Source organism: Panthera tigris, chromosome X (genome assembly GCF_018350195.1).
Source record: "Panthera tigris isolate Pti1 chromosome X, P.tigris_Pti1_mat1.1, whole genome shotgun sequence".
Lineage (NCBI taxonomy): Eukaryota > Metazoa > Chordata > Mammalia > Carnivora > Felidae > Panthera > Panthera tigris.
This window is the reverse complement of record NC_056677.1, coordinates 40,908,759-40,922,541: the sequence shown is the minus strand read 5'-3', so window position 1 is coordinate 40,922,541 and position 13,783 is coordinate 40,908,759. Positions and strand designations below refer to the sequence as shown.

General features: G+C 54.6%; 1 protein-coding gene across 5 annotated transcripts; it reads right to left on the bottom strand.

The window, feature by feature from the left end:
- Nucleotides 1-818: 818 nt before the first annotated feature.
- On the bottom strand, nucleotides 819-11,706 carry CDK16 (cyclin dependent kinase 16). 5 transcript variants are annotated; one of them, XM_042974567.1, is made up of 17 exons: nucleotides 11,523-11,582; nucleotides 7,804-7,887; nucleotides 6,412-6,619; nucleotides 5,678-5,811; nucleotides 5,451-5,576; nucleotides 5,297-5,353; nucleotides 5,091-5,205; nucleotides 4,318-4,412; nucleotides 4,160-4,222; nucleotides 3,784-3,907; nucleotides 3,466-3,586; nucleotides 3,260-3,357; nucleotides 3,071-3,176; nucleotides 2,939-2,981; nucleotides 2,677-2,767; nucleotides 1,165-1,242; nucleotides 819-1,079 (listed from the first exon to the last, which is right to left on the bottom strand). In XM_042974567.1, the coding sequence occupies exons 2-17, from the start codon at nucleotides 7,807-7,809 to the stop codon at nucleotides 1,042-1,044; spliced, it is 1,503 nt and encodes a 500-aa protein (XP_042830501.1). In that variant the 5' UTR covers nucleotides 7,810-7,887; nucleotides 11,523-11,582; the 3' UTR covers nucleotides 819-1,041. The 5 variants fall into 5 exon arrangements, with proteins under 5 accessions (XP_042830501.1, XP_042830504.1, XP_042830503.1 ...); XM_042974570.1 differs by lacking the exon at nucleotides 7,804-7,887 and having other exon boundaries at nucleotides 11,523-11,706; XM_042974569.1 differs by lacking the exons at nucleotides 7,804-7,887; nucleotides 11,523-11,582 and adding an exon at nucleotides 11,079-11,458.
- Between the last annotated feature and the right edge of the window lie 2,077 nt (nucleotides 11,707-13,783).

The window sequence follows — 13,783 nt, the reverse complement described above, 5'->3', positions numbered from 1 at the left end:
TAGGGGCTAACACTTGGGCACAGACCCCCATGCGCCCCTCTGCCCCTGCTTGTGCACATATATACACTATGGCTCCTTGAAGAGTTGGTCAGTTCCTGGCAGGGCCCCTACTCAACAGCACCGAGTGGGATGGGGGCAGGAGGGTTGGGCTAGGGAGACCCTGAGAAGGAAGGAGGCCCCAGCTATGGGACTGTAGGAGGAAAGAGTGGGGGCCCCCCCACCTCGTCCACCTCCCAGAGAGTCTCCAGTAGTCCCCAGGTCCCCCTGCAGCTGAGGATGGCAGGCGGGGGGTAGGAAGGCGAATGGTCGAGGCATGCTTTCCCTTAGCCGACCCCAGGGTCTGGTGATGGTCAGGGTTCCAAATAGGGGCTGTGTCCCTGCCTTGGAAAGGCTGGGAGTGGGGCTTCATTGCACAAAATACTGTGGGAGGGCCACACGCAGGGGGTGGGGCCCAGCCATTCTGTATACAGAGATATTGCATTTAAAAAATGAAAACCTCATTTAAAATAATTAAAAAACAACAATGAATGAAACAAACAAAAAAAGGCCCACACAACATGAGGCAGGTGGGGCAGGCAGGAAAGCAGGCAGGGGAAGCCTCAGACCCAAGGCATTGTCACGTCTTGTCTGAGTCGAGATCCCCAGCCTGGGCTAGCTCCGGACCCCTGGCTGGCCATGGGGTAGTGGTCCTGGGGGAGGGGATGATGGGAAGGGGGATAGGCCTGGCCTCAGTGTGGGAGGCTGACACGGCCATGCTGTCCGCCGGCAACTACCAAGACAGAGAGAGACAGACATACAGACAGACAGACAAACCAGGCGAAGGAGCGATGAGAGCTTTGTTAGCACCCAGCAGACAGGCCAATGGGTGGGTTGACAGGCCAATGGTCGGGTGTTTGGACAGGCAGCAGGGGACATGTGGGCAGGCGAGCATGAGTCAGGCAGGTAGGCAGGCAGCAAGCAAGGAGGATACAGTTGGGGGCTGCCCTGTGAGGGGGAGTGGCATCCCTCCAGCTGCTGCCTGCTGGGGCCTCGGTCTCTGGCTTAGAACTCGGTGTCCACCACGCGGAAAGCTGGCCTGCCTGCAGGGGAAAGCAGAGCGGATGGCTGTTGGTGGGTAAGCAGGTAGGTGGCCAGGGTGGGGAAGAGGGCAAGGGCCACACCTACCTGAGTCAGGCATTGACGAAGACCGAAGGCCGGCCTCCTTTTGTAGCTGGATCTCCTTTAGTGCAAATATGGAAGTAGCTGTGGGTGGAGGACAGACAGTGGGAAATGACCCATGGGGCCAGCCAAGGACCACCTCCCACATGGCCCCATTGGGGGAATTACAAAAAGCTGTCTTGTCTTTGAGAAGTTTGACTTTCTCATCTGTCATATAATCCTTATACACAAACCAGCTACAACTAGAGAAAATGGAATATGGGCTATTACACGAAGAAGTCAGTAATTCTGTCAAGTGTGATAATGGTATTGCAATTACCATCTGTTGAGTCTAGGTGATGGATGGTGTTTGGGATTTGATTTAGATTAATCCAGTGGGGAGATTCAGGCAGTGGGCCAACATTTTGAAGGTAGGATAATGATAGTTATTAAAAAACCTCTTAAAGATACATGCTGAAATTTATAGGTAAATGATATATCCAGGATTTGATTCAAAATAATCAGAGGGAATACAGATAAAACCAGATTGGCCCAGGTGACTCAGTCGAGCGTCCGACTTTGGTTCAGGTCATGATTGCACGGTTCGTGAGTTCGAGCCCCCCATCAGGCTCGCTGCTGTCAGCACAGAGCCCACTTTGGATCCTCTGTCCCCCTCTCTGTGCCCCTGCCCTGCTTGCACGCTCTCTCTCAAAAATAAAGAAGCATTAAAAAACAAAACAAAACCAGATTGGCCACGAGTTGATGACCTGCTAGAGTGCTTAGGGACTTGTTATTGGATCTAATTTTATTTATTTAATAATTACTCATTATTGACAGCGCGCACGACCAAGTGGAGGAAGGGGCAGAGAGAGGAGGGAGACAATCCCTGGGCCACTGAGGTGCCCCTATGTATTTATTTTTTAAAGTAACCTCTACACCCAATGTGGGACTCAAACTCACAACGCCAAGATCAAGAGTCCCATACTCCACCGACTGAGCCAGCCAGGCACCCCTAAACATATATAATTTTAAAGTGTCCATATGAAAAAGTTTTTTAATCAGGTATAAAAGGAGAACACCACGTGTGATTCTGTTTCTGTACAGTACAAGGATGGGGAAGACTTACCTATGCTGTGAGAAGTCAAACTAGTAGTAACCCTTGGCAAGGGGCTGGGAATAACTAAAGGAAATAAGAGGGCACTTCAGGGGAGCTTCTCTCATCCTATTTCTTGACCTGTATGCCAGTTACATGGGTGTGGTTAGTTTCTAAAAATTCACTATGCCGTACACTCATGACCTGTGCATTTCTCGGTATATATTTTACAAGGAAACGTTTGCTTTAAAAAAAAAAAAAAAAAAAGAGGAAAATGATGTTATGTCTATTTTCATGTATGTTAGAAAATTCCCGTGAAAGGTAAAAAGGAACTGAAAACTAAATAACTTGTGATACACAGAACACGTCATATGTGTGAACAAGGGTGTGCCCCGCACAGCCCACCCAGCATCCTGTTCCCCACAGGTCCCGCCAGCTGCACTCACTGTCAGGAAGTTTGTGGATCCGCTCCCCCAGACTGAGGAAGAATGGATGTTTCATGGCATCCTCTGCGGAGATCCGATTGCGACCTTCAAACTGAGTGGGAGGACAGGCAGGGGTCGGGGGTGGGGGGTGGGGGGGTGTATTGACCCCTTCAACAAGTAGACCTCTCTTTTGCCCCATCCCAGACCGTACCCCGGGAGCTCCCTGTCCCCCTATACCTAGAATCCCCTAGCCCCCAAGGCTGGTCCGGGAGGGTGGTCTCACCTGCAGCAGCTTAGTGAGGAGGTCAGCCCCGTCGCTGTCAAGTCTACCGCAAGGACAAGAGGATCTGCTTTAAGTTGAGTTTGGGCACTCCGGCCCCTAACACCCACCTACCCTCCCACCCACCAGCCTCACCGGGGTGCATGGCTCAAAAGGGCCTCGGCTCGATACTTGGGGTAGTTGTATGTCTTAAATTCTTCGTTGGACAGAATGCCTGGCCACGTCTCCTCAGTTGGGGTTCCTGGCAGGGAAGGAGAATTACCCTAAGCATCCACAGGGCATCCCTAAATGTCCCCACAGTTCCTAGGGCTCGTTCCTCCTCACCTAAGATACGGAAGATGAAATGCAGCTGTTCCTCCACCGTGGAGCCTGGGAAGAGGGGCCGGCCTGTGGCCATCTCATAGAAGATGCAGCCCACACCCCTAGGCAGGGAGGGCACAGTGAATAGAGAGGCAGTTGGCTGGTTGGCCATTGTGACCAAGCCACCCGCTTCACCACATGGCTCCTGCCACACTTCCACCTGTCCTCACCACATGTCAATCTGGGTAGAGTAGTCCGTGGACCCAAGCAGGATGTCGGGGGGCCGGTACCACAGTGTCACCACCTCATTGGAGTAGGTCTTCGTTGGAATTGACTTGGCCCGGGCCAGGCCTGGTAGGTTGAGAGAAGGGGCAGCTGGAATTGAGGAGGTCCCGGGCAGCCTCGGGGAGAGCACAGCTGGGACTGAGGGTGTCCTAAGCAAAGCCTGTAGAAGCTGAAGGGGACTGAGATAAGGCGGTCATGAGGAAGGGGGAGTCTGAGAGGGTAAGGCGGGGCGATCACTGGGAAGAAGGGGGAGGCCAGGGTACCAAAGTCGGCCAGCTTGAGCTCTCCTCTCTCGTTGATGAGCAGGTTTTGGGGCTTGAGGTCTCGGTGTAGCACCTTCTGCCGGTGGCAGTAGGCCAGGCCACGAAGCAGCTGGAACAGGAACAGCTGGGGACCCAGGAAGGGCAGGCAGAGGTCAGAGAGCATCCAGCAGCCTGACCCCCAGCAGACACTGTTGCCCCTCCCAAACACAGACACTGAGCCCAGAGCTTTATCTCACAAAAGAGAACAAGGTCCCAATGCCCTCCAAGGGCTCCCAGCAAAAAAGCCAAACGGGAAAAGTCTGTTTCAGGGAGATTTGTGGGGTGGAGTGGGTGAGTGGGGGCCCCCTTGTGCCCCTGCTTCCTGCCCCACACCCACTTTCACGTTGTGCATGTTGATGACGTTCCCACAGTCATCCAGGTACTGCTTCAGGTCCTTGTCCTGAGGACAGAAGAGGAGATGGGAGGAAAGAGGGCCACATCCCGTGGCTCCTGGCCCTCTCCCCACTCCCCACCCCCACTGCCCCCCAACCTTACCAGGTACTCAAAGACAAGGGTGAGGGACTTCTCCGTGTGGATAATGTCATGTAGCGTGACGATGTTGGCATGTTTGAGGTCCTTGAGCAGGGACACTGCAGGGAGCATGGGGAGGAGGGGATGGGGGAAGAGTCAGGGCCCCACCCACCCTCAGGGTAGAGGCGAGGAGGACCAGACAGGTACAAGCCCAGGATTTCCTTCTTTCCCTGTGCAGCCTGAGGTGGTGGCTCATAGCCACTGGCTCTATCCCACCCAATGCCAGGAAGGGGTGGCTCCATGTTCCGGATGTGGACACTAAGGCTCAGAGAAGAGTATGGAGCAAGGACCTGGGATTGCCACCCCAGGCTTACAGGACACTAGATCTTCACAACCTGTTTTTGCTTTCCGGAAAGGGGTTTTGCGTCAACCCTCAGTACAGAGGCCTGCAACTTGGTGCGAAATTCACTTTGCACACATAACTTCTACACAATTCACATTCATCCCGCGTGATATTCTGACTAGAAATTGTTGTCAAGTAAACCGGTGAGCACTTTCTCGGGTGCTCTCAGACCCAAAGCGAACACCCTGCTGTCTAATTCTTGGTCTTTTCTCCAAACGGGAACAGATTCCTGGTTACCTTGATTATCATCTAGATATGTGCATGATGGGCACTTTCGCGTGAAGCCCAGAGTGTCAGGAGGGAATGCCCCAACCCCCAGTCCCTGTTCCTACTACAGAGCGTGTGTGTATGTGTCAAGAGGTGAGCCTGGGACAGCCTTCCTGTGTGTCTGTACCTTCCCGGATGGCGGTGCAGGGTGCCCCTTCTTCGTGTTCCAGTCTGATCTCCTTGAGTGCCACAAGGTTGTCCGTGAGCTTGCTTTTGCCTTTGTAGACGGTGGCATAGGTACCCTGGTGTGTGAGGACGAGTGACAGGAGAGGAAGCTGCAGGAAGTTCTCACTGACCCCCATCCCCACCATGTGCCTGACGATGGTCTCTCACCTCTCCCAGCTTGTCTAGCTTGATGTAGGTCTCCAGTTTCCCAAAGCCAATCTCAGACTGTGGGGTAAAGGGGCAGGTTGAAGAAGGCTCATAGGAGGGGACAGAGGCGGGTGGGCAGTGAAAGGAGGAGAGGACAGGCACAGAAGACACTCACCAGGCTGACACGGCGGAGGCGGCGGCTGAGGGGCTTGTCGAAGATGGGGCTATTGAGGGTCAGCTTCTCAAGGTAGCCCTCAGGCAGCCGGATGTCGGCTGGTAGTGATAGGCGCTTGTTGATGTCCTAACAGGCAAGATGGGTGAGAAACGGGACTATGAGCTCCACCTCCCCACATTTAACCCTCTTTTCTAGCCCCACCACCAGCCAGACAGGGAGTTAAGCACCTCAGTGGAGATCTTGCGTGGGGGATGGTTGCGCATGCGCACCCTCACTGGCGACTGCACCTCATCGGAGGACGTGGCTGAAGCCTGGTCACTTTCCCCATCAGACCCCATCTTCAAGTCCTCGTGTACAATTTCTGGTAGTGAGGACAGGGGGAGGGCAGACCAGTTGAGGGCTGAAGCCCCAGGACACCCCCTCCTCAACGTAACACAATCCCCTGATCACACACGTACACACAAACCCCCAGAGCAGCCTAGAGTCCCTCAGGGAGAGGGTGGCAAGGCCCAAGGAGGTTCAGACAGGTCAGGACAGGTTGAACGGGGGATGGGGGGGGCAATAGTCACCCAGTGGAGCACCCTGTTTCAGGGGTGAGCTGAGACTGGGGCTGGCCCAGGACCAGGAGGCAGGCAGCGGCACAGTAGCCAAAGGCCCTGAGAAGGCAGGCCCAGGGTAGGCAGGCACCAGTAGGCCTGAGGGGGGGCCATGGCAGAGCGCAGGAGAAGGGCAAAGGGAAGGTTGGGGGCAGCTGCAGCAGGCAGGGCACTCTTCCTCCCCGAGGCCTGGGCACAAAGCCAAGGAAAGGGGTACAGATAGAGAGAGTGTGTGCGGAGAGGATAGCAGGGAAGGGGGAGAAAACGGGAGAAAGGAAAATGGAAATAACACAAATCTAAGGGGAACTCGGCTGGGAGGTGGCACCGGGGACCAGTCTGGGGGCAGAAGTGGTCAGTGGACCCACCTGGTGCAGAACTGAGAGGGCCCCGTCCAGAGCGAGGTTCCCCAGGAGCGGCACGAGTGGGTACCTCTCCGAGGTCATTGCCGCCACCACCCCCACTCTCATCCAGGCCTATCTGTTCAGGGGCACCATTGGTCTTGTCCACACCTCGGCCCCCTCGGAGTGTCATCGACAGCTGCCGCTTGATCTTCTTCATCCGATCCATGGCGACCTGAGCAGGGGGTATAGATGGCAATGGATCCCACATTAGCACTTGGCCTGACCACCACAGGCCCCCTAAAACCCAAGGTTTACTGAGGTATACTGACATGAACTTGTGTCAGTATCCACCCAACCACTGTGGAGCCCTGGAACCACTCAGGATTCCTGTAAACCTGGCATAGATACGGACCTTTGTCAGTGCTTGCCCACTTACAGCCAGCCCCTGGGTACCCTCTTCCTAAGTAGCACACCTGGGTATTGAGGCCTGGGTGGCTGGCTGAGGGTAAGGGACCAACTGGTGAAGTGCTGGCCCGTATGGGGGCAGCCTCACTGTGGGAGCAGAGGCCTCCACAGCAGGCACTTTCAGGTGCGGCGGCAGAGATGTACCCATCTGTAGATGGGGCTCGGAGCTCGCCCAGGACCGCGGGGCCACTGATACGGCCCCGGGCATGCCCGTAGAATGGCATATTCCGCCGGCACCAGCCCCACATTACCCCCAACTGCCTAGGCGGAATGCTCCCCACAGCCACAAGGACCTTCGCGGCGTGCCCAGCAACCATCGTCACGGTGATTGGTGGACCACCCCACTGGTCTCCCCAAGTGAGGGGTGCAGGAGAAGGGAGTCCTACCCAGATCCAACCACTGGCTAGGGTTGTGTCGGGGGGGGGGGGGGGCTCAATGCACACCAGCTGTCCTGAGGACTGCTCGCAAGGTTCGATCAGGTTGGGACCCTATGGGTCCCACCCACATTTTTACAAGCCAGGTCTCATTTCTCCTCTAGTTGAGAGTGCTCATCTCCCTTACCACCCTGAATAAATGTCCCAGTCCTCAAGGGTGGCCCATAAAGTCTTACCCTACTCATCCCTATTATCTCTCTGGCCTCATCTCCCCTTCAATCATTGCTATTTGCTGTTCTGCAACCACACCCAGCAGTCCCACCTCAGGGCCATTGCACAGGCTGTTGTTCCTGGTACCTGGAAAACCCTTCAAAATAGGTCATTCCCTCACCCTCTTCAGACCATTGCTCCAATATCACCTTTTTCATGGATAACCCTCCACAAACAACCCTATTTAAAATCTCAACCATACCGAGCTCCCTCACTTTGTCAAATCATCCCCCCAGCACTATCACCTCCTCAGAAATGACACCATCTACTTATTGGTTTCTTTATTCTTAACTGTCTGTCTCCTCACCGCCATAACTAGAAGATCAGCTCCGCCAGGGTAGATTTCTGTCTGTTTAGGTCACGGCTAGATCCTGAGGACCTGGAACAGTGACTGACACAGAGTAGATGCTCAAAAAGTGCTTATGGCAGATATTAATGAATGGGGGGCTGAGGGCCTAAGACCAATCTCTACCAGAATGGGCAGGGTAAGTCTCTGCTATTCGTGAATAACTCCAGAAAAGGTGGCCCAGGGACGCTGGCATCGGCAAGATGACCTAGATGGGGCTGCTGGAGGGAACAGGGCCACCAAAACGCTTAAGCTGGCCTTCTTCTGCTTCCTCCTGGGCTCTAGGCCAGCAAGGTGGGGGAAAGACCTGGCCTAGGAACCATCTGGACTCGCAGCAGGGCCTAAGATGGCCCTGGGCCCAAGGGAAGTGGAGCTAGATAGGAGGTGGGAGGATGAGGCTGGGGCTGGATTCGAGGAGAGAAGTGGGTCATCTGTTACCTTGAAATCAGGTGCTTACCCCAGTGGTCCCTATACCCTACTTCCACCTGCCTGACCTCACCACCACCCCCAGGAGGGGAAGAGGAACCAGTGTAGCAGAAAGACCCCAGTAAAGAGGATGAGGTCCGTTCAGAGAACCCAAGATAACAACAAAAATCCTGAACCAGTAGGCCAAACACTGGACCTGAAGCTGAAGAAGAAGCATGGCCAGCCCCCAAAGGCAGTCTTGCCTCCATGGTACAAATACCCAGTTGCTTTGCCTGTTGTGGCAGGAAATGGGGGATCTAGGGGCAGGGGTAAGCAGGACTGGACGCAAGATGAAGAGGGAGCCACAAGGAGCCATGGGTCCATGACCTCTAAATGGAAACTCCAAGGGCTGGACATGTTCCAGAGTTCAGTTGTTTTGAGGATTTGAGGAAGACAGGACACAAAGTCTGTGTATCATGCAATATTCCCATCAGGGGTGCCCTGGGCAGACCTTTGTGAACAGAGACACTTGAACGTTAATATACAGTAAAACTTTTAAAGATTATTATTTCCATTTTCTGAGCTTTTTAGATCCCAGAAGAGTGAGGGATGGAGCGAGAAACTAGACACACAAGTCCACTCAAAAAAGGGCATTTTGTCCTTCCTGACCTCCGAGGTCACACACCCATCCTCGGAATACTCTCACACCCAAGGACACTCATCAGCGCACACCACACTGACCACTGAGGACACAATCATTACACTCTACTAACTCCCACAGAAACACACCATCCTCATCTGGTTCAGACCCCCATAAGCACACACTGGACCCTCAAGAAGGCCTCTCAGCATTTTAACTATCAGCACCTGCAATTTCCCCACTCATTTCTAACCCCCATCAGCATACGAAGCCCCAACAGAGCACAAAACTCTTAGCATACGCTCGGACCCCTCTAAGTTAACTCTTACTGCCACATTCTTGGGCGCCTCCCAGGTCCAGCTGCCTGTTAGCTTCTCCAAAGCACTCACCCCCATTAACACACTGTTCCCCGTGCATGATTCTGACCCCTATTAACATGCACTTGGGACCCTCTGTGGCTGACCCACATTAGCACTCACTGGACTTTCACACTGCCCTGAATCTCATTAACACAAAGTGAAACTTGCCAATCCCTGACCTGTTTTTGCCCACACTCAGACCCCTCCACAGCTAGAACCATCATTAAACACACATTCTGGTCCTCCCACTACCCTGTGCCCACCACCTCCCATCAGCACAAGCTGGACGTTCACTTCACCCTGACCTCTATTAGCACACACTGAGCCTCACACACTGTGTGTCCCCATTAGCACACCCTAAACCCTCACTCAGCCCCATTCTCCAGGGATACACAAACACACTGCTCTATAATGGCCTGACCCTCATTAGTGCACACAGGTCTTCATTCAGCCTGGAGCCTCATTAGGACACAGCCCTACATGGTTCTAATCCACTTCAGCACACCTAGACCGTCACATATCCCTACTCATTTCTCTTTGCTTGAACTCCCGCACAGCTATAATGCCTGTTGGTTCACACTTGAATCCCTTCACAACCTTCCCTGATCCTCCTCATTGCACCCCACGGACCCTCAACACACCCCAGTCCCCTGTGGACACAAGCACACACTGTCTTCACAAGGTTCTGATGCTCACCAGCATTTTCCGGACCCCGTACTGCCCTGACTCTTCCCCTCAGTGGCACACGTTTAAGCGCCTCCAAGGCTCTAAGCCCATTTTAACGGTCACTAGAATTTCACATATACCTGTCCCTGAGCGCATCCAGTAGTCTCACATCCCCTGTCCTCACGGACATGGACACAAACACACACCCACACACACTGATCTCACACCATCTTGATCCTTAACATACTGGACCTCTTACAGTGCTAAGGCACTTCCCTCACCACCGTGCCCTCCCACCCCACATATATCCACAACTTCTGATACCCAGTAGCACGGACTCGGGTCTTCCACCACTCTGTCCCCATTAGCATATACTGGGCCTCATCCTACCCAGACCTTTATTACCACATGCATGTACCCTCTACAGCTATGATTCCCATTAGCACGTTCTCAACACTGGACTTCTTCCACTACCCTGACCTCCACGAGCGCTCTCTGGACCCTCACACACCGCAGTCCCTCATGGACAAATACACAGAATTACCACCACCCTGACGCTCATTACCACACACAGGACTTCAGAGCCCTGATCCTATGAGCACACCTCCTGCTATCTCTACCACCCTATCCCCCATTAACACACACGGGGTCTCTCCACACCTATAACCCCGTTTGCACACCTCAGCATTCCTCTGGCATGCTCTCCCCTATCACACACCCTTGGGGTCCTACACACACACACACACACACACACACACACACACACACACACACACACACACCCACCCCATTAGCACACGTTGGGCTTCAAGCCCTACACAGCGGTTAAGACTTATTATCACATGCTCCGACCCCTCCACAGCTCAGGCCACTAGCAAACCTCGAGCCTTTCACCACCCATTTCCACACTCTCTGGTCCCTTGATCACCCTGCTCCCAATTAGCACCCACAGGACTGCCCATCCCCAGCTCCCAGACCGGGCCCAGGGCGGGGCCAAGGTCAGGGAGGCCCAGAATGACCCCCCGCCCCGGTGCACTCTGGGAAATTCGCTGGGGGAGGGGGCACATGCCAGCGGTGCAGCCCAGACCCCTAGGCACCGCCCGGGGTCTGAGTTGGTTCTGCAGGAAAAGGGCAGCCCCCACCCCTTGTCTCGGAAACGCGCTCACCGGCGGGGGCGCGCGAGCAACCTCAGCGCCGCGGGGCCGGCGCGGCGGCGCCTGGGGCGGCGGCCCGGGCTGAGGCCGCGCGACCTCCTTCTCCTCCTGTTCGCCGCAGGCGCCCGTCCCAGTAGTCTTCGGCCATGGCTGCTGGGCCCGGGCCGCCGCCGGCTGAGGAGGAGGAGGCGGCGGCGGCGGCGGCGGTGGCTGAGGCGGAGGCGGCGTCCCGCTCAGCCGGCCATGAGCTTGGCCGCTGCGGGCGATGCCCCCGGGCTCGCTGGTGCCGGCTCGAATCCGAGAGCTCACGGCGGCTCGCGGCTCAGAGCCGACCGCTTGCGGAGACGCGGCGGATCCCAGGGCCGAACGCCCAATGGCCCAACCGCCGCGCGCGCCGCGCTCCGCGCATGCGCACGCACGCGCAGCAAAGGCTGAAGTGGGAAGGAGGGGACTCACCTCGGACTGCCTGTACCAAAAGACCCGTCCGCAGCGGGAGGGGGCGCAGCCATTGCGCGCCCACCGGGGAATGTGGCGCCAGCCCTGGAACGGCGCCAGGGGGACGTGCAGAGGTTGTTTAGTACTCAGTTCCGATCTTGCTAGAAGTTTGCTAGCGCCGAAGTGGGCAGCATTCAGTAACCAGCGTGCCGATCACCACTTGGTCCCCCTGCTTGGTCTCATTTGGTACATCCCCATGGTAGCAAACGGGACTTTTGCAAGGAAGAAAAAGACAGATGAGGCAGTCTGAGTCCCTTGAGGTGCCTCAGCAGGCAGGAATTTTAAATGCTCGCGAGAAGATGACTTTTCTAGGAGAGGCGGCCTGGAGAATCATTGGCCTTTTACCACCTTAGATAGGACACAGTCTAGCCCCGCCCAGATGTGCTCCCCCACCTCCCCGCTCCCTCCGCTAGCTCATTCTCAGTGTGAACGTGTGCGGCCCCGCCCTTTGAGGTTGTCGCACAGCCAATCAGATTTGCCCCCTGGGGTGAGGCTGAGCAAGAATGAAGGGCGTGGCCGAGCTGAAGAGGCGTGATTTCACTGTTCTCCTACCACGCCTCTGCCCGGTGTTCATTGGTTCTCACCGCAGGGGGGCGGGCACTTCTTTTTGTTCTGAGTTCCTCTCTCACTATAGGCCGAATATTCCGCAAGGTGATTGGTCAAAGGAATGTTCACTCGCCTTCGTCCCGCCTCTAGCCCCTCCCATCTCCCTCAGCAAGACTCACGGAGGTGGAGCCTAGGCTGAGAAAAGAAAGGCGGACCTTTAGAGGGAAGGGTGCATTACTGCGCATGCTTGGGACTTTGGGTCGAAGACGATCTCTTTGCCGCCTCACGCGAGCATTTGCGTATGCATCCTGGATTGGGTTTTCTTTCTTGCCACCTCTCAACTACCTCTTGCCTGCCAGAGCCCCTCCCGTGGCTCTCCCCAGGTCTGCGGTTTTCTGTTTTATTTATTGGGCATCTGTTGTGTGTCAAGCACTGCCAACAAAACTAATCCCTCAATTCCTCTATGCCTGAAAAACTCCTACACTATCACCTGGCCCAGCTCAAATGGCGGCAGCTTTTGGCAGGCCTTTCTGGGATATCTTTACACTGCACCCCAGTCCAAAGCCAGCTTCCCCGCCTCTTCTGGGCTTCCTTTTATAGCAGCATTGGTCACACTGGTTAGAGTTTTCAGTAAGTTTCATACTAGCGAGAATTTACAAGAGCATGATGGGAGTGGAAATACTTGACAGAAGCAAAAGTGCACCTCGGGCTATAGGATCAGGTCCCTCACTTCTCTGACCTCATCCTCATCTACCCTTCTTCCTCGCACTCCACTCCAGACGTATTTCTTTCCTTCTGTTTCTGAATAAAACAGGCATAATCCAGCCTCAGGGACTTTGCACTTGTTTCCTTTGCCTGGAATATTCTTCTAGATATCCACGTTTCATCCCTTAATTCCTTCCAAGTCCTTGCTTCAATGTCACCTTCATGAAGCCTTCCCTGACTACCCTATTTACAAATGCCTACCTGCACCCCCATCTTTCTAGATCCCCAGACCTGGCTGTACGGACCTTTTTAATGGCACGGGTCAACCTCTTACAATCTACTTGTTGGTCTATTCTGGGTCTCACCCGAGCAGAACAGAACCCCTCCCCCCACGCACATACCCACACCCCTCAAGACAGGAACTTTTAGTTTCTTAAACTTTATTTAGTTTGACAGAGAGAGCGAGCGAGCAGGGGAGGGGTAGAGAGTTAAGAGAGAAGAATCCCAAGCAGGCTCCGCACTGTCAACACAGAGCCCGATGTAGGGCTCGAACTCACAGACCGTGAGATCATGACCTGAGCCATACCAAGAGTTGGTCGCTTAACTAAGCCACCCAGGTGCCCCAAGACAGGGACGTTTTGATCCATTGCTGTCTCCAATGCCTACAATAGTGCCTGGCACACAGTAAGCACTCAACAAATGTGGCAAATGTTTGATGGCAAAGCTCTAGGCTGAGACAAGAGACAACCATGTATGTACCACTACATGGTGCCTGCTGGGTGCAGGGGACTCGATGAAGTGACCCAAACCCTGCCCACTGAACCCTGGTCTTCTGTCTTGGTGGTATTATAAAGGTAGACAAACATGACAAAAGTAAAATAGCATTTGGGGAAACGAGGATGCAACCAAGACTCATGGGTTCTTGATGAAGTGTTGCAGGGGCGAATTAAGGTAGCAAGGGATCTGGGAGC

Excerpts from the sequence above, each read along its gene's own strand:
- CDK16 (XM_007081603.3), bottom strand. The coding sequence starts at position 7,100 with ATGTGGGGCTGGTGCCGGCGGAATATGCCATTCTACGGGCATGCCCGG. Across the intron at positions 6,620-6,860 it reads ACCCAGGCCTCAATACCCAG|GTCGCCATGGATCGGATGAA; the intron begins GTGTGCTACTTA and ends CCCCCTGCTCAG. Across the intron at positions 2,982-3,070 it reads CTTTTGAGCCATGCACCCCG|ACTTGACAGCGACGGGGCTG; the intron begins GTGAGGCTGGTG and ends TCCTTGCGGTAG.